General features: G+C 43.9%; 1 protein-coding gene across 1 annotated transcript; it reads right to left on the bottom strand.

Annotated features, from left to right (window-relative positions):
• Positions 1 to 9,241: 9,241 nt before the first annotated feature.
• On the bottom strand, positions 9,242 to 24,801 carry CFAP418 (cilia and flagella associated protein 418). The gene is made up of 6 exons (XM_078879584.1): positions 24,637 to 24,801; positions 22,207 to 22,285; positions 21,356 to 21,444; positions 18,663 to 18,728; positions 13,902 to 13,997; positions 9,242 to 11,898 (listed from the first exon to the last, which is right to left on the bottom strand). The coding sequence occupies exons 1-6, from the start codon at positions 24,708 to 24,710 to the stop codon at positions 11,739 to 11,741; spliced, it is 564 nt and encodes a 187-aa protein (XP_078735710.1). The 5' UTR covers positions 24,711 to 24,801; the 3' UTR covers positions 9,242 to 11,738.
• Between the last annotated feature and the right edge of the window lie 81 nt (positions 24,802 to 24,882).

Here is a 24,882-nt window from a genome sequence, read left to right as displayed (position 1 = left end):
AACGAAATGCGTGGACCCATTGCGTAGGGCACGTGTTGTGGGTTGCAGAGGGGCATTGCGGCGATACCCATCGCTGTGCTGTACTTCGACGCTCTCACGCCGGCTCTGCCTGCCTCCGCCGATCAACGATCGAGCCACCGGTTCGGGATTTTAATCGCACACATTGGCAAAAGTAAATTGCGAATTACGCGAACGTTCTCAAAACGTTGTAACCACTCGCAAAGGTTGAACGAGCGAAAAGCAACGCAGAGTCGGATGTAGACGCGGCAAACTGTGTTCGCTGTGTGTCCACATTTTCACCTGCGAGCCTATTCATCTTTCCAGAAACAGATTTACGATGGCAAACCTGCTTCCAAAATGTGGCCTTTCTTCACGCACTTAGCTGCCATGGAGGAGGGGAGGGTGGTGCTAAAAGCACACGCACTGTTTAAACAAGCAGCATCGTGCAATCTGGTCACGTTTTATATGAGGGTGGCTTCGCATTGATGTGCGATGTCTCGTTTGTCCCAAATCAACTGCTGGAATTTTTAGTCTGGGGCTAAAGCAGATTCTCTATTAGAGTAAGGTGTACCAACAGTGACTTTGTAATTGAATGGAAACGTGTTCTTTCCCAGTGATGGACAATCATTATCAGTTTAATTAATTTGGAAGTTATGCAGAGTAAATTGCAATACGTGATTGGGCCTGCTGCTCGCATTCATTGATTCTTAATAGACTCGTGAGTGATTGTAATGCCTTGGGAAGCCTTCATCCAGATGGATTTATCGTGGCTGATTATGATCACGATCGTCATCATCGGCCACGATCTATTCAAAGAAGAACATGTGGTTTGTTCCAGGGCATCCCTGATTTATCGCACGGCATAATATTTTGTGATTTAGCAGTATGTGGTAAAGAGAATATGCTTTTGCTGTCTACTATAACACATTCCTGCGGAGGGAGCTGGTAGGAACGTTGGGTTGCTCGGTCAATGGCCAGGGTCAACGGCGGCGTGGTGTACTCCGCAAATATGGCCGACTGTGAGGGCGGGCACAAGCCGGCGTGAGTAGGTTAAACGTTGAGTTTTATAAGGGCACCACGGGGTGACCAGCCCCTCCCCACCCAGCCCCACCACTCCCACCCCCCACCCAGCCCCACCCTCCCCACCCAGCCCCTCCCCACCCTCCTCTCTCCACCCAGCCCCAACCCTCCCATTTTTGGATGCACGACGGACGGACACAATAATCCCCTGTGGGCTGGTCGAACCAGGTGGTTCCTACCAGTAAAACAAATGCATTACATGCGAATAGTTCACTGATATATTGTCGGGTTGTAGATCGTGTTTTTCTGGCCTGAGCGAACTAATCTCCCAGCACGTGGGGCAAAACGTCGGACAATCTTGGTGAGCCATCGGAGACACGGATAAACCAAGCCCGTAAAATAACACTTTGATAAAGACCACACGAAAAATACACAGCTTATGTGTGTGTGTGTGACTCCACGAAACTGCACTCTTTAAATGCTAGCTTCTTATTCTTTATTTCATATATCTATATCGAGTATATGCATCTGTGTGTGTGTGTGTTTGACTTATACGCATTCCGAAAGTTATTGCACAATTGAAGCACTAAAATTGGCAGCGGGCACGTGTAAACTGTCATGTCGAGTTGGTGTCGCGCTGGCAAAAGTTATCTTTAACGAGAGTGGCACGCACGTATGTGCATGTCCCACATGCTGCACTGACGATTCTGCACTGCCCGGTGTAGCCGTTTGGTCACTGGCTGGCAGCTGTTTTAGGGCTTCCTATTAAAAAAAATAATGTTGTTGCTGTTGCGCAGATGAGAGTTAATCGCTCATACATGCACATTAAAACACAATTTTGCGAATGTGATTCCCGGAAGGGTCTATCTATGCGTTGCGCAATGATTTCCATCGAACGATCTGTCCCGTGTTATCTTGTTAGCAATAAAAGCATCAACGAAATGGCCAACGTGTACTCGCTTGTGTCAGAGGGGGGCCACTTTGTGTTTAATGCGGCGCGGTTAAATTAATGTTGTCTGCATTTATTATGTTTTTTGTCCGGGTTTATATTCAAAATCAAATGAAATTTTAAACGTGGGCTTTCATGACCAATATAAGGATTAATAATTAAACAAATATTGGTCACAATATATCATCATAAATATAATATGCTTATTTGTCCAGGAAAGCAACACTGAGTTGTATGACTCTTTTTTTGCAGGGTCCTGCATTGGATATTGTTTTAAATATGTTTTAGCCAGAACTAAATATAAGAATAGGTGTTACCCTTTCTGGCAATACAACAGGTGTTAAGATGCTCAAACACCAGATAAATACAGTACTTGCCAGGAATCAAGACTGCAATAACCACACATACGTGTGGTGAACATGCGGAGAAACATGCTCTCATATTGTATGCATTGTCTTTAAAACTGATTGGCCTACACTAGAGACAGCTTTCTTTATGGCCTTAATGAAAATATGTTTAAGACATTTGTTTTTTGGGAACATTCTTAAGACAATTACAGTCGACAGTAGTTTCACAGTAGGGGTGGTGGTGGTGGCGGGCGATGTTGCTACGTGGTTTTACCCAATTAATTTATTTGCGAAAAATATTCAAATTCGGACCGCGACGCCAGCACACGCGGCTCACTCCTTTGATCGAATAACGTGACGGGATCTCTCACGGACATTACGATACAGACGGCGTATATTTAACATACTGCTAGTATTAACAATGGGGGTATTAACCATGGGGGTTAACACTGCCGCCTTTGTATCCCGAGTACCCGATGTGTACACGCCATACTCATTTAAGGCTGAGTAGACCTAGGAGAGGCTCAGAAGCAGTTCATATATCAGACATTCGTCACCGAGTTTGGCTTTGAGCGGCAATCGAGTTCAGGTCGCCGGGTTCGTAGTGCGGTGCGCTCACCACTACACCACCGCTCCCCTCAATAAGGAGAAGCACTGATTCACAAACGATGGGGACACGTTAATGGGCCCTCTTACCAACCCGTCAACGTTTCACTGCCTTGAGAAATTAATTTCACAATTTGCCACCGTCTAGACAATGCAGCAGCTGATTCAGCTTTATCTCGTGCGTGAAGAAATGGCACTCACTTGCAACACGGGGGGCTGGCTGCTGTGCAATGCCCTCTTTCCTAACTCTGGCCGTGTGTGACCATGGGCTTTTGGCAGTGTCCATGTGCAAAAAAAAACCCCTTGTAATGCAGTCGTTTTTGTTTTGTGAGTTAGAAGTACATTGTTAATACTGCGTGTGCGTTAAATATACGCCGTCTGTATCGTAATGTACGTGAGAGACCCCGTCACGTTATTCGATAAAAGGAGTAAGCCGCGGTCCGAATTTTAATATTTTTCGTAAATGAATTAATTGGGTGATCCCTTTCGAGATTCCCCACTGGAATGCCTTGCGTCCTTCGCGACGACTGACTGAATACGACAATACGTACTGCGAAAGCAAAGGGTTTTTTCCGTCTTGCTGAGGAACAGGGAAGGAAGGTGGCAGCATGGATGGCGATTCACAGATCTGGGACTCACACAAAGATCGACGTGACTTTACCGAAATAACCAAAGAGTAATTCCTGCAGTCACGAAAGCTCCAAATCAAGTTTGTATCCTCCGTATAGCCTGTAACAAACTGTTGGGGCCAGTGCTGTTAGCGAGCACCTATGATAGCCGGCACGGCACACAAGCGGGTGGGTGACCACCAACCACACCCGGCCACCTTTGTCTTCCTAGTGGCGATGTTTACACACCGCACCAAAGGTACTAATTTGAGGCTGAGACGACCTAGGGGAGGCCCAGGACCGGTTCAGATAATCGTCACCGGTGTTGGCCGTGAGCGGTAATCGAACTCGGGTCGCTGGGTTCGTAGCGCAGCGCGCGAACCGCTACACCACCACTCCCCCCTCCATATATACATACCCTGAGCTGTTTGAATCGGTCCCACAATTGTGCGCACAGGTCTCGTAATTTGCAAGGCGTGGCAGGGTGAAGTGGCAGCTGCGGATGTGAAACGCCAAAGCGCTTGCGACGGCTGCAATTCAGTGTGGCTGTGTACTCCCTCCTCCGCTGCAGGGATTTCCAGATTGGATGCACGTCGCATCAGTTACTCATTTGAGGCTGAGTCGACCAATTCAGATAATTGTCATGGATGTTGGCCGTGAGCAGGATTCGAACTTGGGTCTCCAGGTTCGTAGAGCAGCGTGTAAACCACTCTACACTACCGCTCCCCATGTGTCTCTCTCTCTCTCTCACACACACACACCGCGTCTCTCCCAGACATGACAGGCGTGTGCCACCGCGAAGGCAAAACGATGTACAAATTCATCTTCTTGGTTCTTTCGGTAAAGTCACGTAGAAAGGAAATAATAAAATAATATAAATAAAAAATTACGCTGTCTTTCCGACAGACCTGTTATTCACATGAGGACGGCTGCTTGCGTTGTGGCCGAAACGTCGTGAGAATTATTTTATTATGTTTTATTTTTTATTATTTTATTATTTCCCTTCTTCGCGACTTTACCGAAAGAACCAAGAAGATGAATCCCTGCAGTCACGAAAGCTTTAAATCGAGATGTACAAATTGTGTCGCAAATTCTGTGACATGAGTTCGATTGCAAAGTCGAGAAAGCCAGGGAACCACAATTGTAGGGACTGATGAGAATGTGCTGCGCATATAGGATGCTGTGGTTAACAGCCCTCAATCACAAACTACTGTATTATGAATATCATATTCTAAGGTTTTCGGTAAAGTCACGAAGGTAAAAAAATTACATTTAAATTTATTTTACTTTTATTAATTTTAATTTTTACCTACGTGACTTTACCGAAAACCTTAGAATATGAATCCTTGCAGTCACGAAAGCTTCAAATCTAGAATGTATTATGAATCTCTAATACTTTAGCGGGCAGCCTATAAATGGATCACCCTGTATAACAAGAAAGCTAAAGCAGAGGCTGTAGTTGTACATGCAACGGCTCGTAGCTGGTGGTGGCTGCATATCGTTGGTCTGTGGCAGAGCGCTCAGCTCACAGCACGAAACATCCTGGGTTCAGGTCTGCGTTTCAGTCATGCGTAATTAAAGAGGGGTCTCAAGTGAAGCGATTTTAATGGTCAAAGCCCGGTCACCTTGCAATGACTGCACACAGTAATTTTATATCATTTGTTTTTCACATAATTTGGCATAATCCAGCTCTGAGGATGAAGTTAATGGTCCTTATTGGATGAACACTCTTTTTGCAAGAATTAAAAAAATGGACACGGCCCCCTAGCATGAACGAGGCCATTGATAAAAACATCATCGTAATAGAATAACAATCCCAATGATTTCACGTGGCAAACTTACGCCCGACACAGAATGGGAAAGCTTTAATCGAGCAGTGGATTGACAAAGGGCTGTAAATTATTATTATTATTAGAAGTAATACCACATAATAACGGGCAGGTGCCTAATCCCAGTTGTGCTAAGGTAATGCTTTGGGGCACAATGTCTATGGAGGCTTATTATTTATTTAGTTTTCAATCTGCTAATTTAACACAGGTGCAATCAAACTCAGAACTCACGAATGCATTCACTCTACCGGGGGAAACACGGCTGTCAATTACCTGCGATGGGAGAGGGGGAAAAAAAGGGGGGGGGGAGAGGGAGGGAAAAAGGGGGGGGGGGAGGGGGGACTGCATCACGCCGGTAACAACCGTGTTGAAATACAGCTCCAGGTAGGGTCAAAGACCCAGTGTAACCAAATACGACGTAAGAAAAAAAAACCTACGACTCCCCGTTTCGCCTGCAACGCATGGCGGGTGAGAAGCAGGTGAAACAGCACGCAACCAAACAACAGGAAACAAAGCCCCCGTTGACATGAGACACAACGATGAGAGATTGGGTCACCTTCAACATAATCACCTTTTCCACTTTGGGAAGGCTGCGGTCGTGCGTTTAAACCTTGGCGATAAAAATCACCCTTAAGAATGCGGACAATCTTTTCCATGCATATATTTAATAGAAAATGTACGAGGTCATCTTCTTGGTTATTTCGATAAAGTCACGTAGAATGGAAATAATAAAATAATAATAAATTATTAAAATGAAACATAATAAAATATTTTATTATGTTTTATTTTTATTATTTTATTATTTCCATTCTACGTGACTTTACCGAAAGAACCAAGAAGATAAATCCATGCAGTCACGAAAGCTTTGAATCGAAATGTATGAGGTATTTTTGGGTTAGATCGTGTAAATATACAAATGTGTCGTTAAACCCGCCGCCACCCGACACAGCCAACTTAGTAAGGGTTGTCACGTAAACAGAACGTGGCCAATTTGTCACTAGTACAGCACTAGTGTGTAGTGTATAGTGTGGTGTATAGTAGTGTAGTGTATAGTGTAGTGTATAGTAGTGTAGTATATAGTAGTGTATAGTGTAGTATACTAGTACAGCACTAGTGTGTAGTGTATAGTGTAGTGTATAGTAGTGTAGTGTATAGTGTAGTGTATAGTGTAGTGTATAGTGTAGTATACTAGTACAGCACACCGGTTGTATTGGAGAGCCAAGCCACAACATTTACAATCTGAGTACAATGTTTTTGCCAGAACTTACAACTAGCTTCATCAGGCAACAGCCATATTTGTGGAGGGGTCTTACTGTTTCGTTCCTAATTTAGAGGCGTAGATGTGATGACCACGCTTCTGCGCTCTTGTGCAAAGTGGGGGGGGGGGGGATTGCTGAGTCAACGTACATTATGCATGTGCATTTTGCGAGCACTTTGATCTTGTCCTTTCGTGGTCACCACATCTACGCCTCTATATGAAAAACGAAACGGACTTCTCCACAAATCTGGCTGTCGCCTGATGAAGCTCGTTATAATTACTGACGAAACGTCGTACTCAGATTGTAGATGTTGTGGCTTGGCTCTCCAACACACCGGTTAGTGCTGTACTAGTGTACTACACTATACACTACACACTAGTGCTGTACGAGTGACGAATTGGCCACGTTCTGTTTACGTGACAACCCTTACTAGTTGGCTGTGTCGGGTGGTGGCGGGTTTAACGACACATTTATATATTTACGCGATCTAATCCAAAAAAACCTTCTATTATGGATGACATTGGTCGCAAAAGCCTACGTGTTAAACTGAGAAAATTTATCATTTCATAAAACAGGAATACTTAAAATATTGTATATTACTTACGTCCAAAGTCATTGGTTTACAGTCTCTATTGCACGTCTTTATCACTTGCGCTGAATGGCATCTTTCCAGACATCTCGACTCACTTCCACCGAGGTAAGAACGGTGTAAAAGTGTGAGAGCCTGAGTGCGGGCAGAAACACAGCGCACGGGAAAGCGGCACAGCGTGAACAGGGCGCCACGCAAAGCACCTGGAGCGGCGTGGTACGCGCACGCGGACAAACGGTCGACCACGCGTCGTTCAATTCTCTCTCACTCCCCCCCCCCCCCCAATAATTGACGTGATAAAAACAAATTCGATAAAGTGAGAATTTAACGCAATGTACATCAAATACGTTACGGCGAAAAAAATCCACATTTTGAGTTGTATAACGAGGGATGACTGTATAGTTACATGATCATGCACCCGTTTCAGCCCATTACATGCTATGCTATTGCATGCATCATAAGTCAAGGTCGTACTCATTACACACAAAGTGTTCGATACAAATGAACCACAATACCTCGCCATTCTCGTCAAGGATCATAAACCATCAAGAGAACTCCGTTCATCCTCGCAGCGGCTTTTGACTACGGTCACTACATCGCGCACTTTCAGATGCGCTTTGGCGGCCGTCTGGAACGCTCTTCCTTACGATATTAGGAAGCCACTGGAGCTATGCACTTCAAAAATTTGTAGCGTAATAGCGTCGGCTGGTGGACAGCAGCGGCAACTGTGGTGGACAGACAGCACACACGCCGGTGAGGGCGTGAGCACGGTGTTGGCAGAGCGGAGGAACTGGGGCAAGGGTCACGGAGGACCCCATCTGGAGGCCCCTGGAACCTGCTGGCGGGTTCGAGAAGGGAGGCGCGGTCAGGGCGGAGCCAGGCCGCGCTGGGAGCATAAAAGGAGTTGAGAGCGGGGGGCTCAGGGCTGCCGGTTCTGGGAGTGGACTCGGGGGGAGTGTCTGACACACCACCCTCAGTGAGGCAGATGTGATAGCGGCCTCCCCTGGTGCTTTTTCATTGCAGTTTCATAACGAGACCAGCGAGCCTAAATAGCTGTATACACATACGTGAAATTAGTTACCTGGAGTATGGAAGGCGAGGACATGAAATGAAGGGGTCTACAAACATCACATTGGTGACATACTGAGATAGTAACGGAAACGCGCTTATTGCCCGCGCTTCATCCAGTTTCTGAGGGGTTGCACAATCAGAGGGGAGGCTGAGCTCGTTGCTGCCTCACCTCTCATCTCTTCCTGTATTTATAGCGGAGCTCCGCAAATTTGGCGATTTTGATTATAAAAATTATTGGAATCGTACAGCAATGCCATTTATAACACAGATCAGTAGAAAAAAAATCTGAATTGTTTAGTTTATTATTTTTTACTTTTCGTAACAGCTATTTCTATTGGAGCATGACAGGTGGAGGCTGTGCCTCCCCTGACCGCACGCCCCTGATGGAGAGTGTGAGGACAAACCTGTGAAGTGTGGACTTGTCAAATAAAGAAGGTGCCTCCTGGAAACCCTTGTCTCAGAATCATTGACACGACACATGCATAGAACAAGTGTTGATCTGTGGTGGTGGTGGTCGTCTGAAGTCAGTGGTGAAATCGCATGTACCAATATCGGGGACCTCTCCGTAGCATGACCAAATTTTACATCCCCAAACACTGGTGCCCATTATATTATCATAATAGAATTAATCAACTTCCAAAAGTTACAAAACTGGCTGTGAGGTCAACTGAAATTTGTACAATGTTAAATTTTAATATCCTTGCTATTTATAATGCCTTTTTGAGCTGCGTTGCTTAGACACTTACCAATGCATGCCCACTGCATAATTGCCACACCACAAAACATATAAGTTAGCAGAAAAGGAGCATATCAACCAATCAGCCACTGCACGGCTTTATCACTCCAACGAATGATTTTCAAAATATTTACGATCTCAACAAGTTGCAAAAACAGATGTAAAAAGTAGTTTCACATACGCAATTGATTGCACAGCACACATCGATCAACAAGAGCACAGATGTCCAGAGTGTGTTTTATTAACGAATGGTGAGTGAGCCGATAAACACCTGGACGGATGGTTCACGGCCAAAGCAAAAACTCAACTCAAAACCCCATTAGGATAAGGAACAATAGAACCTGCCCACAGAGCCACTTGAAAACCGATCTCCATTCTGCTCACAAGCAAACGGGGGCGATTCCACCTGCTGTTTTACACAACAGAACCAACAGGCTGGTGAATCAATTGCAATTCGCACATTTGCTCACATTCAATGCGGACCTGCCATCAACAACAAATCCCTCAACTCTCAAAGGCCACCCACCCACACACACAACACACAGAACAGTGAGCACCACAACCGTATTTCTAAACTGCACATGTCAGTTATATTGCATAATGCAGGCTTTTTTGACAAAACCAAGGTGAGTTCCTGCTCAAAGTCACAAATGAACACCATAACCCCCCCACCCCCTTCCCTCTTTGAAGTCAAACGGACTATTGTTTTTTCGACGGAACACTTCAATAAGCGCTGGACTCGGAAACTGCATTTCTTCCTGGTAAGTTGGTTTTGAGAGATTAACCGTCTGATACCATGAATAACCTAACTTAGCCCCTGGCCGATTCAAGTTGAGATTTAAGCCATGCCCAGATGTAACGGTTTAGCGCAATGCACGGGTTGCCGGTTCAATCTCAACAGCGGGAAATTTTCAAACAATGCTTGCAAGTTTCCTAAATCTCCCCCATCACCCTCTGTCCACCCGGCAGTATAAATGGGTTGACCACACACAGTTAGTCAACGTAAGGGTTGCGTGGCGGAGGGTTAAAGTGTGAGTTACTCCCACCTCTTCCAAACAATTCTGGTCAGCGTGGAAGAATAGGCCACATATGGCTAGAGAGGGGGTCTCTCTCTGGTTGTTTTGTTTAGTAGAGGTCCTTCCACCAGCAAAGGTGTGAGCAACTACTGTAATTGCAGGGCTGCACCTTTACCTTGTTTGTCATTAGTCGTGGCCAGTGTGAGGAGTCCCAATTACAGGGCTCATTTACCGGACTAATGCCCGGTTGCCTGGTGGCTAAGCTCCACTCTGGCAGAAGCTTAAAAACGGCAACATGCTGCCACGTTTTTAGATTTATCCTGCTCTGCAAAAAAACAGATTTCGGTTTTAAACAAAAATTATCCCCAATGTACTTATGCCAAATATTTTTCATTGAATTTTTTTTTTTTACATTTTCTTCCTCTGGCCAATATCACACCATGATCAGTATCCATGCTTCGTCCTTTTTTCGTCAATTAGTTGACTCACATAAAAGCACTTATTTTGGATCACACTTCTGCTTTTGAAGAATTGTATATAACACCTGCTTAGATTAATTACTGTATATGAACATGAATTAATGAGCCACACTACCAGCAGTGCTCACTAGTTATTCTGATGTTGCGTCAACGCCATCAAAGAGAGCTGTGTGGGCTAACAAACCTCAAGAGCAAACCGTGTAGTCTCGAAATATATCAAGGCTGCGTGTATGTTGCCTCATCACTGCCAACAGCTATGATCAATCCAATACTGGATAAAAGCCTCCCCCACGTGGCATCTCCATTCCTCGATCTTGCGATGACAATTTATCCATCTTTGCTCCATCTAGCCGGCGGTAGTCCTGTTGGGCGCGTTCTCTATTTAGGCTGCATCACCTCATCCCCATTGGACTCCCAGTTTGCCAGAACGAGCTCCCTGGACAGAAGCTTCCTTCACTCTGCTGTCCGGACATGGAACTGCCTTCCCGAACACATTGTCGGCGAGATCACCGATTCCGGTGGTCAGCCTTCAAATACCAAGCGCATGGGCATCTCCTAACTTCACCACACACCTTGTAAGAGTGAGCATTGGAGCTGCAGTGAACCAATTAATATGCCAATTAGATGTACTACTGTCTGATATGGCTGTTGTTCACAATTGCACCCAATATAAAAAAGATGTGTACAATGCACATCACTTAAGGTGTTCATTATTTGCAATGACTACATCGTAACCAAGACTCAAGGCTGAAGCGTGTGGAAAAAAAAGTAGTAATAACTTGATGCTCACATGAGCATGGGGGCTTGCCATTCACCTTCTGTTAGAGCCGTGAACCAGTGGTATAAATTCACCATTCCTTTGGCAGGGGTGAAACTTACATCGCTCCAGTCGGGATTTTAACTCTCAAACTTTCCAACTGTACCTTCTAATTTGTGTGCCACCAGTCCAGATTGACTTAATATAACCAAACAGAATATTTACAAGTATTGCCATGGTTTGTAAATCAGCTTGCTGAGCAGCAAAACCACTCAGAAAAGTGAGAATCCTATTTACACAAAACTACAATATACACTAGACCAGAACCCAAAATAAAACTAAGATACTACACTGCATTTACAAAGAGGGAAATACGTTTCCTGGCAATACAGCACTCTTTAGTTTTATATACACACACACTTAGGACATCGTGTCTAATCCTGTCGCCGTTACCCATGGGGGCGGACACCTTTCACGAGCTCGGGCCATGCTTGCTGCACACCCAGCGCAGGTTGGATCCAGGCTCGGTGGGCTCCTGCACGGAACGCCAGCTGCACTGGCAGGCATACGCCCGCGTGCCCGTGCGCCGCACCAGCTTCGCTCGCAGCTTTTCCACGTCCGGCATGTTGTTACTGCAAAGACAAAGACCTCCCCCGTATAGCCTCCGTAGACCGTCAGGGCCAAGTGCTGTTAGCGAGCACCTGTGAAGGCCGGCACGGCACACGACGGGGTGGGTTGCCAGCACCTCGTCCGGTCGCCTTTTGTCTCCTTAGTGGCGATGTTTACACACCGCACCAGGTACTCATTTGAGGCTGAGTCAATCTAGGGGAGGCCCAGGACCCGGTTTAAATAATCATCACTGGTGTTGGCCGTAAGTGGGAATCGAACTCGGTCACTCGGTTCGTAGTGCAGCGCGCTAAGCGCATCACCACAAAAGGACAAAGTCACACAAACATTAATTCGTAAAATGTTCTGATCCGAGGCAAAATAATCTAATCCATGATGATGTCTTCCACTGCTTCTTTTAGTATCCGTACGTTCTTCCTTGTTGAACACCATCTAGCATTGACCATGGACCAGGAGAGAAATCAGTACCACGTAAGGTAGCACAATCTTAGTAGTACCAATTTGTTTAGTTGACCAATAACATTGAATTATTTCATAACCCACTCATTTCAAATGGTTATCACATAATCCATTGTTATTGGTCAGGTAAAGAAATTGGAACCTCTAAAGTTGTGCCACTTTAGTAGATACTGAGAAGTGCAATGCCTGGCCTGGGCTTATTCCTCTCAGTCTTTTGCCAAAGAATCTTCCGTCAATGGACTTTGGAAAGCCCTCTCACACCAATCGCCTCCTTCAGCTCCTTCCATCTCACTGCCATCTGCTCAATCCAGCTTGTGTTCTTATTCTTAATTGTTAAAACGAGTCCACGTACTTCTCATGTTCTTTTTTCTGTCTGGCTTTTTTCATAACTCTCCGCCAAATCCACATTTGAAAAATTCCATTCTCATTGTATTCCTTTCTAATTGGCCACGCGTCACAGGCATACATTGCCAAACACACAACCTTAATATAATATTACAGGTTGCAGGGGTAAGTGCTGTTAGCAGCTACGACGGCCAGTACGACACCTGGGGAGTGGTGAGGCCAACAACACGCCCAGTGGCCTTTTCTCCCTGGTTGCTGATGTTTACACAACATATCAGGTGCTCACTGAAGGCCGAGTGGACCTATAGGCTAGATCCACCACCGGTTTCAGCCACAAAATACAGGCCACAGCGTTCCTCATCCAGTTCATGACCCACTGTATCACTGCTCCCCCCTGCATCGTACAAGTGTAAACACACAACTGTACACAGGCACTCGCATATACAAATACACCCACACGTACACGCAAGCAATGCACGTACTTGTACAAACAATATGAATATAATGCATACAAGACACAGATCCCCCAAAAAGCCTTACCAGAATGTCGGGGCAAGTGTTGTTAGCGAGCACCTATGAAGGCCGGCACGGTACACGAGGGGGCGGGTGGCCAGCGCCACGCCCAATAGCTTTTGCCTCCCCAGTGGCGATGTTTCTACGCAATACACCGGGTACTCATTCTGAGGCTGAGTCGACATAGGGAGGCCCAGGACTGGTTCAGATAATCGTCACTGGTGTTGGCCGTGAACGGGAATTTTGCCGGGTTCGTAGTGCAGCGCGTTATCCGCTACACTACAGCTCCCCACAATGCAATGCACAAAAAAAGGATATAGATCCCCCGTATAGCCTTAACAGACTGCTGGGACAAGTGCTGTGAGTGAGCACCTATGAAGGCTGAAACGACACACGAGGGGGTGTGTGGCCAGCACCACAACCGGCCACCTTTGTCTCCCTAGTGGCGATATTTACATACCACGCCAGGTACAAATTTATGGCTGAGTCGACCTAGGGCAGGCCAAGAACCGGTTCAGATAATTGTCACTGGTGTTGGCTGTGAGCAGGAATCGAAGCGCAGCTCGTTAACTGCTATACTACCACTCCCCACAATGCAATGCGCACGCACACATACACACGCAAGCAGGAATAAGCATCCGCTTACAATTACAAAGCGACGTGTGTCATGCAGTGGGAAGGGAGTGCTCACCGAAAGAAGAGGTAGTCACACGAGTGATGCCACTCCATGTTGTCAAATGTCACCACGCGGAAATCACACACTGTGCAGTGCAGCCTGTCACATGCCCTGCACCACAGAAACAAACTCATCAGGCTGTCCAAATAATATTCCAATCAATCAGTAATTCAATCGAAACACCTCCTAGCTCCTCATTCAAGCCATCAAGCAGGCAATCAAGCAATCAACTATGACTTGGAAATCAGTTTTACACCCAGTCAGGAAGGAAATGTTTTATTCAGAAGAGCGCACGAATGACAGAACACCACCTCAACAGTTGCACCCACTCGTAAGAAGGCTGGAGGGGAAGTAATAGTAATCATGATGATGATGAATGTCAAACCCAAGTATTAATTCATTACATACAGGGAAAGATACAAACTATAGAGTGTTTACCGTGTTATTGTGGAGGATGAGGAAAGGGTTAGGGTTAAATGCAAACAGAATCTTCTAGCGATCCAATTAAATCTTTGTTAAATCGTGCAATACGGCTGCGATCAACTGTTGGCTGCCCTGAGCCAGTGGCGAGAAAATGTCACGCACATTTTACAAACACTGTTGGCTTCCCACAAACTGGTGCTCATTTTATCGATGCCAGGCAGATGATGAGCCGAGCTAATTCCCGAACAGGAGTTGAACTTGATTTGAAGCTTTCGTGACTGCAGGAATCCATACTCGTTGGTTCTTTCGGTAAAGTCACGTAGATATAAAATAAAATAGATCACGACGTTTCGGGCGCAACACAAGCGTCCCTCACCTGATGACGGATGCTTGTGTTGTGCCTGCAACGTCGTGATCTATTTTATTTTATACCTACGTGACTTTACCGAAAGAACCAAAGAGTATAGGAATTGAACTCGCAACCCTTCAAAATGCGATAACCACCGTGCCACCCAGTTGGACTGGAATAATGGCAGTCGCATTTAACTTCCAGTTGTTGGTGAATCAAGCTGCTCGTACACGGAATGAATTCCGTTTCCCAAGCGTAGTTTAATCACTGAGCAAATCAATTACAGTTCATTGGATTCTACATATACAAAAAAATTGCAATTAGCCAATCAGTCACTCAACCCAATCTCCACCACAACCTACAAATAAAGCAGCTATTTGTTCAATGTACCGGGACAATTTCTGTGCATATTGCTTCAAAATGTTAATAGTACTCTTTGATGCAACAGAAAGGCAACAGAGGGAGATGCATAGAGAGGATGGGGATAAAGGACGTACAAATGTTAAGGTTTGGGGTAAGATCAGCATATACAAAATCTTATATGAATGGCAGAATGCCGATATTTTATTCTGACATATGAGAAAGCCAAATTGCACACAATAAAATTGACAAAAACCTTAGATGTCACGAGAAAATCTAATCAATGCTTCGACATGTAATGAGGTTTTGAGAATACAAGTCATTTATGATGTTCAATATGCAATACACCGTAATATCTAAGGGGGATGTGTGATTATAAATATGCAATAGAACCTTTAAAAAATAATGTTATATATGGGTTTCCCTAAGTTCCAATAAGTAGCAGAAAGAAATGACGTGTTCAATGATTAATCTACACAGCATTGCACCAGAATATGGGGAGTTTGTTTTGGACTATGAGACCTCCTTTACCAGTGGCAAAATATAGTAATAGGTTTTTTTACCCTTTCAACTGGTACAAAACTGACACCTTTATACAAGGGATCATGTTTGCAATAACCACAACACAAGCAGTCAAAATGCAAACAAAAAGAAACAACTTGTTGTGGTTATTGCCAACATGATCCCTTGTATAAAGGTGTCAGTTTTGTACCAGTTGAAAGGGTAAAAAACCTATTACTATAGTTTGTTTTGGATTTGGGAATGCCAAACAATGATTGATCAGATGTTAAATAAGCGTTATACTACATAATTAAAACCATGCCGAGCTGTGTTATAATCTAACCCAACTTATGTTTTGTCATTTGGAATAGACTTTACACAAAGGTATTGAATATAATGGTTTCTTTGAATATACAAAGACTAAATGGGCAGACCATTTCCATCGCAAGGGAAAACTGTGAAAAATAAATAATATACACCTATAACATTGTTTAGATGCATAAGTGGGATTTAGAGAAGTAGTATGCAAATGCTTTCCATGATAACACAATTGAATATAGGTAACTTACTTAATGTATACATAGCTACATTGTTCGAAAAGACTAACTTATGCAAACGTTCATATCATATGATTAATAACATCCTTGTTAAAATATTAAGCAATAATGGAGAGAAGACACGTGTGGAGAACATCTTAACAACCAATACAGTTACATGCAAATATTATTTTGGAACATTGTGTTTTTGTTTCCTGTTCACGTACTCTTATAAAACATTTACACGCATGTGTGTCAAGCAATGAGTCATTGTAAGATAATAAATGTAACAAAGCTAGCGCAAAATAAAAGATGAAGAGAGGATTAAATTGTATTCCATGACACTGGAGCATCACGTGTATTAGATTCACTCGTAGGATATGGAAGATGGATTTTGAGTCATGTCTCAACTGGCATGTTCTATCTTGTGGACTTAGCAATTTCATAAAATGCAACTGTAAGGACTTGTAAATGTGCCTTGGAAGAGCAAGTTAAATCACCACCACAATTTTCTTTGAATGACAATGGAAGAAAACTAAAATGAGTGCAATGTTAATTGGAGACATTGGATGTAGTGGGGTATTTAAAGTTGAGATTGGGCTGAATATGATGCAATCAAGAATAGCCATTCAGGAATAAGTGGAAAACTCATAAAAATGTTGTCATGAAAACCTAACATGAATGCTTCAAAATGTAATGAGGTTTTGTGAATGCAAATTATTGTTTAAAAATGAGCATAGCCATTTTTAAATGTAGTTTTGCATTCATTCCGTACAAGGTGTTTTAGAATAGCTGAAGAAGCATTCTCAATTTGGACCCACACACTTTCTTCTCAGTACTGTTAAAAGCAAAAAACTGTATTAGAACAGCAGGAATGGGGAACAAAATATGGAATGGAATGTTATTTAGACAATGCAATAAAAAAACTAAATCGTCATAAACCGAATTGGAGAGAACAAAATGTTTTTGGAACAAAAAAGGAATATTTGCAAAAAATTCCCATTCCCCTCTTGACTTAATTGTTACGTAGCTCTGGAAATAAAACTGCCTGACAAACTATATTACATCTTTAAAATGTGCGGATCCCGCTAGGTTTGTGCAGCCCTTCGTGAAATACTAAGAGAACGTTTATATTAAATGTTGTACATTGCACGCAGAGTGCTGTGGCCAATTGGAATTTTCAAACATCATCCAATCCCTTGTAAAATTTTCTAAATTCAGACAGGTAGCAGCAGCAGGACAATTCCAATTGCATCTCACAGAAATATGCATTTGACAAGGGAGGAGTGATCGAATGCTCTGCAGCTGAAGGTTTTTACCATTATGCCTTCATATGTACAGTTATATTTTTGTTGTGCAGAATGCGTCGATGTGAGTATTGGAATGTACGGTCAGAAAATCAACATTTTATATAGAGGCATATCAACAACTGTGATTGCAGTGAAAATTGTGAATGTTTATTAACAAATTTGGACATTGAGTTGTCTTACTCGTGGACTTACATACTCAAAAGGTGCAATCATCAGCTGAGGTCTAACTTCAACAGTTCCAGACCACGCACGTGCTTGAGAGCATCGTACGTAGCCAAACGTGCTAATCGGAGGAGCGGGAAGTGTGTATGTACGTTAAACTTATTTTGCTTCATATGAAGCCAAATGTGCTAATCGGAGGAGCAGGAAGCATACAAAGCCATTGCAAAGATTAGGTGGACTCTGCTCCCCTACTCAGCCCAAAACCCAGACATGGAAAATTAATTTCAGTCCACTGAACGATAGCCCTCATGAACAAAATTCTGACAATGTAATTTCCATAAAGGAAATTAGCCAATGGTTGCATGATGCTGCCAAATATATTCCCCATAATAGCATACACGTCATTGCTTCACGAGCACAAATATATAGTAAAGTATATTATCTGGGGAAAATGAAGAAATATCTTCACATTCGAAATTAATGTCTGCACAGACATGTTTTTGAGGAATTAACTGAACATTGTAGTAGGTTTTTACCCTTTTAAACTGGTACAAAACTGACACCTTTATTTTGTACCAGTTTAAAAGGGTAAAAACCTACTACTATATTTTGCCACTGGTAAAAGAGATCTCATAGTGTAACTGAACATTCTTCAAAACCATTTAGAGTAACCGACTCAAGTAATCCTTGTACACCACTGGGTTATTATACATTACAACAAAGTAATATTTCTCATAATTCACGATGTTTCTTTCAAGTACTGCTTTGAACATACAGAGGGGTAACCCGAGCCATCACCCAAGATTGACGAGCGGACTACTACTCAGATGAGATAACAAATCTACTACAGCCAAGTGACAAATGATGAAGGTGAAACTGATGCCATTAAAATCGCGAACCATGTGTGTAAGGAAGAACCACAGCAATTGTGAATATAATGGATAAATCACACACAAAAAATCAGCAAAGTTGAGCACCTTAGACTTGAATTGAGACCTTTTTTTGATTGCCAAAGATAAGAGCTAGTTGCTTCTTTTATGTGGCAGAGTGTTTATTGGAAATTTCCTATGTTCATGATCTAGTAGTTGTGATGTGTCGTCTGGTTACCGTGCATCTACCAGTATAAGCTTGGTACCTGCATGAAATGGTAGTTCCCAGTCCACATGGAAGCTTGCTTCCCCCCAGATAAACGGGGCAGCACCTTGCATGAGCAACACACAAGACAGCAGCAGCAGGCAAGCGATCTTACAGCTCAACAGCGCCACACTCAGGAAAACATCATGCAAAGCATGGAATGCGGGCATATGTTGACGTTTAAATTGGTTTCACAGGTACTATTAAAAACTATTTTTTATCTTACCAGGTAAGGCCCACTGAACTATAGAGCTATGTTTCAGAAGTGACCTCGACGCAAATAATAGCCTTAAGAAGTGGCTTATCATGTGTAAATTTATATAGCAGCTAAATATTTTAAATTCATGTTTCTAAATGTGGAGGGGAAAGAAATGGAAGGCCGGGAGAAAAATCTACGCGACCACGGAGAGAACATGCAAACTCCAACGGTTGGGATCAAACCCAAAACCTCCTGTATACCAGGCAAAGTAGTTACCATATCGCCACCACGGCACCAGGTAATGAGACGTGCCGGAAAGAAAGATTTACAACTAAATTTATCTTTGCTGTCAATACAGTTATACAAATCTGGTCAGACACACAAACCAGTTTATGAGACGCACCACCAAACTCTTTCTTTCAAGTACAGGTGAAAAAGTGCATCTTGTAATCAGGAGAATATTGTGATCAATATAATTATTCATGTACAGTACATAGCATACTACACTGAAGGAAGTTTGAAAAACACTTTAATATACTGGAACTATTTGGATTTTATCGTAAGCGTTTTTAAAAATGATGTTTAAAGAAAACCCTTAGCCAAATGCAATTTTTAGCCCTATCCTTCAAGGATTTTCTCCATACTTCGAAGTTTCTTACGCTCCATCATCAAATTCCTACCATCCGCCACAGGCACATATGTTCATAAGCCAGAAATATAGTCAAACATTTCTATTATCTAGGATCCAGCTTTGTGGATTTTAACTAACAGTCTAAATTGTGATATATCTACTGCAGCAAATTGGGGTTAACCCCCTCTGCAAACTCATTAGTTGACAATCCATCTGCCCAATATGCTAAGGCATGTAAGCCTCTATATCCAGCTTACCTGGGTCTATTTACGTTGTTTAAATTACGCCACATATAATGATACCATAAGTTAATTAATAGGCAGCACTGCCTAACCTGCCTGATACTAGAGATTTCTGTGATTATTCCAGACATCTGTAAATATCCCATATTTTACTCCATCAAATTAATGTCACTTAACCCTGACTTCCACAACAGGTGACACAAGGTTCACAAACTCACTTTTGCAGAATCCATCGCACCCGAGTAAAATGCACACAGCTTGTATTGGTAGGAACCTCCTGGTTACACCAGCCCACAGGGGATTATTGTGTCCGTCCGTTGTGCAGGGAGGGGCTGGGTGGGGAGGGAGGGGCTGGGTGGGGAGGGGAGGGTGGACAGGGGCTGGGTGGGGAGGGTGGGGCTGGGTGGGGGGGGAGGGTGGGAAGGGGCTGGGTGGGGAGGGTGGGGAGGGGCTGGATGGAGAGGGTGGGGAGGGGCTGGGTGGGGCTGTATGGGGGGTGTGAGGGGTGGGGCTGGGTGGGGAGGGGCTGGTCACCCCGTGGTGCCCTTATAAAACTCAACGTTTAACCTACTCACGCCGGCTTGTGCCCGCCCTCACAGTCGGCCATATTTTCGGAATACACCACGCCGCCGTTGACCCTGGCCATTGACCGAGCAACCCAACGTTCCTACCAGCTCCCTCCGCAGGAATGTGTTTAACTCGGGAGACATCAGAGAAAAATGTGAGTGCTCATGTTATGGTGTGGCAGGTGATGGCTTTAAAAGGAGACTAAACATTAGATGGCCATTGGAATAATAATTTTTAAGGATTCCTTTATAATCGCATTTGTAAACTATGGCTATTACTTTCTCCATGTTTTCCTGAAGAAGGCAATCATCTTTTATTTAAACAAATCTATTAATAACTGGAATGTTTTGCCAATGGCTTTAAGAAAGTGGACCAAGAGACCGATATCTCCTTGACATTAGCTTTGAAATATAATATTCATACTATTTTATTAATGAGTTTAATCTTATAAATATTGCCACCTTTTGGACTCCTCACCTACACCATTAGAGATTATATCGCCGCAATCTTTAAATTCCTGCAATGGCTCCCAATTCAATGTTGAATTAACTACAAGGTCGACCACACTATTGTCAATATTCTTTGTGAACTCAACCCGCATGCCTCACTTAACTCATTCCACTCTATTCCCCTTACTCGACCCTTTGCTCAAACAACTAAGGCTTTCAAGCGAAACCTCCAGTCATCCTTTGCTCAATGGCAGATTACTCCTTTTCTGATGCTGCTTACGTTGTCCGAAACTTTCTTCCTCAGGTCGTCTGCACTGCCGACTGCATCCCTATTTGTCTTGTCCCAGTATCTTCATTCTTACCTACACTGGACTGTGGTCTTCTATCCCTCAACACCCCGAGCTTTCGAATTCTTAAAGCTTCTGCTTCACCCCCCTCTGAATAAAAGCATATTTCCTGATTTGTTTTAAATCATCCTCTTTCCCCAGCTCTCTCGACGTGTCGATCTCACACTTTCTTATGCCGTGTTTTGAGATGTGGCAGCATTTAGACACTTCACAAATCCCAACTTTATGGTCCTGCCGTCTTGGTAAGCTAGGGGAGTACCTGCTTGCAGAGCTCCTCGTAGCTTCTTTGGTTGGATCCACATGGGCCACCTGTGCCAGAGGAACACGGCCAGCTCCACAGGCTTTAGGCTGTGGGTTATATCATAGGGACAGAGACTTGGTGGGGGTTGTAACAGCAACGAGACATTTTAGCTTTTATCAGATAGAAATCCCCAAACAACGAATTTAAGATGTTCTTGGGTTTTTTCGGTAAAGTCACGTGACTTTACCGAAAAAACCCAAGAATATGAATCCTTGCAGTCACGAAAGCTTCAAATCTAGAACTGAAGATGCTTTGAAACATGATTGGTCTTTGAAATATGTTATGAACGGAGAATGTCCTACATGCTTTAAAAGCATCATTTGGAATATGTGCATTTCAGCAGTCTTTTGTTTAGTAACATAATTTTTGTCTATTCGTTTGTGTTTCTCCCTTGTGATGGGACATTGTAGGATGAAAGTTGAGATTTATAAGGGTACGGGGTGACCGATACGGTCTGAATTTGTCTGTAATAAGGTATGCACTGATAAGGGGTTGACAGGTATGAGCTAATGTATATATAGATCAGTCCTCATAATCCTCCATAATGTAGCTTTTCATAGCAACCTTTTCAATTTATATACACATTGAGCCAACCACTGTAGTGGAGCCACAAAGCCAGAGTTTGAGAAACATTATATTTGATAAACTAGCCTTGCCATCCAAAAGAATGTCAGTAAAACCCAATTCTACTCTAATAATGACCGTGAAGCAGTGCTTCTAATCACTTTCCCCAAGATCAGAGCGATATCAATAAAAAATCAAGCAGTGAGTCCTCATGTTGGGACTACTAGGTCACATCGCATGCTCACCAATGGCTTATCTTCCACTTCTAAGAGCTCTTCCAGGAGGGCCTCTATGTTGTCTTCATCTTTCTTCTTTTTAACCTTCCTGAGGATAACACGGTGATTACGTTACGACAAAAAGATTACTTGGGTTATGACTCGGGCAACATTTTCTCTTCTATCACACTTTAAGATCTCATTGCTCTTACCGGTATATATAACATAATTCTAAATTGTCATAACCCTGATAACATGTAGTCCTCAGGGTTATTTTTTTACACTATTCACTCTTGCGGACACACTCTTTGAATGCTATTCACATGTTACAATAATGGCTCCGTGTACCAAGAGCATTTTACCGGCTTTACGTAACATTAAGGCGTTTAAACAATTAAAATTTGTAGGAGAAAAAAGTTACACCCGATAGATTTGAAGAAATCATGTTACACTCCGAGTGACGAACAACATGTTGACGATGATCACGCAATGGTGTACAGCGTGGTACAGATATGTATTTTTACCCACAATTAATTGACCACTAACATTTTTCCCCTTTGCTTATAGATTTCTGTTTTTTTAAATAAACCTTACTTTAAAAATTATAACGGTTTAGATCATTAAATGAGCGTCACTATACATCTGGACCATCCTGTATATCTGGACCATCCTGTATATTTTAGTGCACGTTTGCAAAAATACTGATACATCTTTGCACATTGACAGCTTACATACACTTGGTTCAAACACCAGGCCAAGTGTAGAGATAGGGATGTGGACTGGAAAACTCCGTGCATGTTTTCAACTACTATAAATGTCTACAAGTTTAACAAAAATAAAATGTCGCTGATAAAAAAAATGTCGAATTATTTGAACAATCTTCAAGAACATACAACCAATACCCATCAGGAAATTGGTCAAATATCCCAATGCAACACCGGTATTGAGATATTCAGGCTTTACTCGGGATTCTGTGGATATAGTTTATTGTAGACAAATGCGTGTATATAATTGCCACCTTCCCATCGTCAATGTGACACTCCACACAAACTCCACCTCTTGAGTTAAACGGCCAAAGTAAAGTGCCTTCTTTCTGAAGGCCCCTTCATCAACGGCCCTCTAAAATATATCGACTTCTCCGAATTATAAGACGCTCGGAAATGGAACACGCACTCAAAACCTGTGCCAGGTGTCGATACAGTTAGATAAATTATGTTCTCGCACACACACACACGGACAGGATGAGCATATTCGTCAATAACATATAACTAGCGACATTTCGGATCATGGACCTGCTGCATTGCACCAGGGACCGTTTCCCGAAACGTCGCCTATTATATAGTGTTTTTACTTTGAGGGTAGTGTTATTGACAAATGTGTTGCGGGTTTGCTATATGCACAAATTCACGAGCAACGCCGTCGCTTGTCACAACAACCGGACTATGGGACGCACCCACAAGGTGCGGTCTTATAATCCGAAGAACACGGTACCATCAGGATTAAAACTAAACTATTCTAATGTTAACAGGTAAAGCCCACTGAGTTGCGTAGCTCTTTGTCAGAAGCGACCTGGCCACAAATGATAGTCCCACCACGTGGCTTATCGCGTGGAAATTTATAGCAGCCCAATACTCTAAACGCGTGTTGTTGATTCTAAATGTGGAGGGAAAATCCGGAGGACGCGAAGAAAAATCCACGCGACCACGGGGGCAGAGAGAGAGAGACACGCAGACTCGAAATGTACAGCGGGAGTCAGGGTCAGAATCTAACCCACGACCTCCTGTACAGCAGGTGAGGTAGTCAACATCTCCGAGCCACCGTGATGATGATGAGAGACACGCAAACTTCAAATATACAGCAGCAGGGGTCGCGTCAGGGTCAGCATCCAACCCACGACCTCCTGTATACCAGGCGAGGTAGTTAACATCCCCTAGCCACCGTGATGATGAGAGATGCCGCAAGTTCCAAATATACAGCAGCAGGGGTCGTCAGGGTCGGGATCGAACCCACGACCTCCTGCATACCAGGCGAGGTAGTTAACATCTCCTAGCCACCGTGATGAAGAGAGACACGCAAACTCCAAATATACAACAGCAGGGGTCGTCAGGGTCAGCATCCAACCCACGACCTCCTGCACACCAGAGGTAGTTAACATCTCATAGCCACCGTGATGATGATGAGAGACGCCGCAAACTCCAAATATACAGCAGGCGTCGTCAAGGTCGAGATCAAACCCACGACCTCCTGTACACCAGGCGAGGTAGTTAACATCTCATAGCCACCGTGATGATGAGACACGCCGCAAACTCCAAATATACAGCAGGCGTCAGGGTCGGCATGCAACCCACGACCTCCTCCATACCAAGCGAGGTAGTCAACATCCCCAAGCCCACTTAGTGGGTGTTGACTAGCGACTGTAGCCGAAAGAAGTGGGGGGTGGTGAGGGGCGGAGAGTCTCACTTGTCTGGCCCCGGCGCCGACGACGCCGCCGCGGTCTCGGCCTCGTCGAGAAGTCGGTCGAGGTCGTCCAACATCGCGCGGCCTTTGGCCTCCTCCTCCACCCCCCGTGGCCTCCTTCCCTCCGCCCAGAGAGCGCGCCGAGGCCTCCGTCTCTCGCTAGCCCGACGGGCCCTCGCCCATTGGCCCCAGCGCGCAAGCCCCGCCCCCTCCCCACCACCGCGTGACGGCGACCGACCAATCCGCGAC

This window comes from Lampetra fluviatilis, chromosome 54 (assembly GCF_964198595.1).
Source record: "Lampetra fluviatilis chromosome 54, kcLamFluv1.1, whole genome shotgun sequence".
Classification (NCBI taxonomy): Eukaryota; Metazoa; Chordata; class Hyperoartia; order Petromyzontiformes; family Petromyzontidae; genus Lampetra; species Lampetra fluviatilis.
The sequence above is the reverse complement of the archived record's forward strand: the minus strand, read 5'-3'. Positions and strand labels throughout refer to the sequence as shown.

Bases quoted from the DNA above. Each gene is read 5' to 3' on its own strand.
- CFAP418 (XM_078879584.1), bottom strand. From the start codon at position 24,710: ATGTTGGACGACCTCGACCGACTTCTCGACGAGGCCGAGACCGCGGCG. The intron at 21,445-22,206 runs GTGAGCATGCGA...TATAACCCACAG, and splicing joins AAGTGGAAGATAAGCCATTG to CCTAAAGCCTGTGGAGCTGG. The intron at 13,998-18,662 runs GTACCAAGCTTA...TCTGTGGTGCAG, and splicing joins GGAACTACCATTTCATGCAG to GGCATGTGACAGGCTGCACT.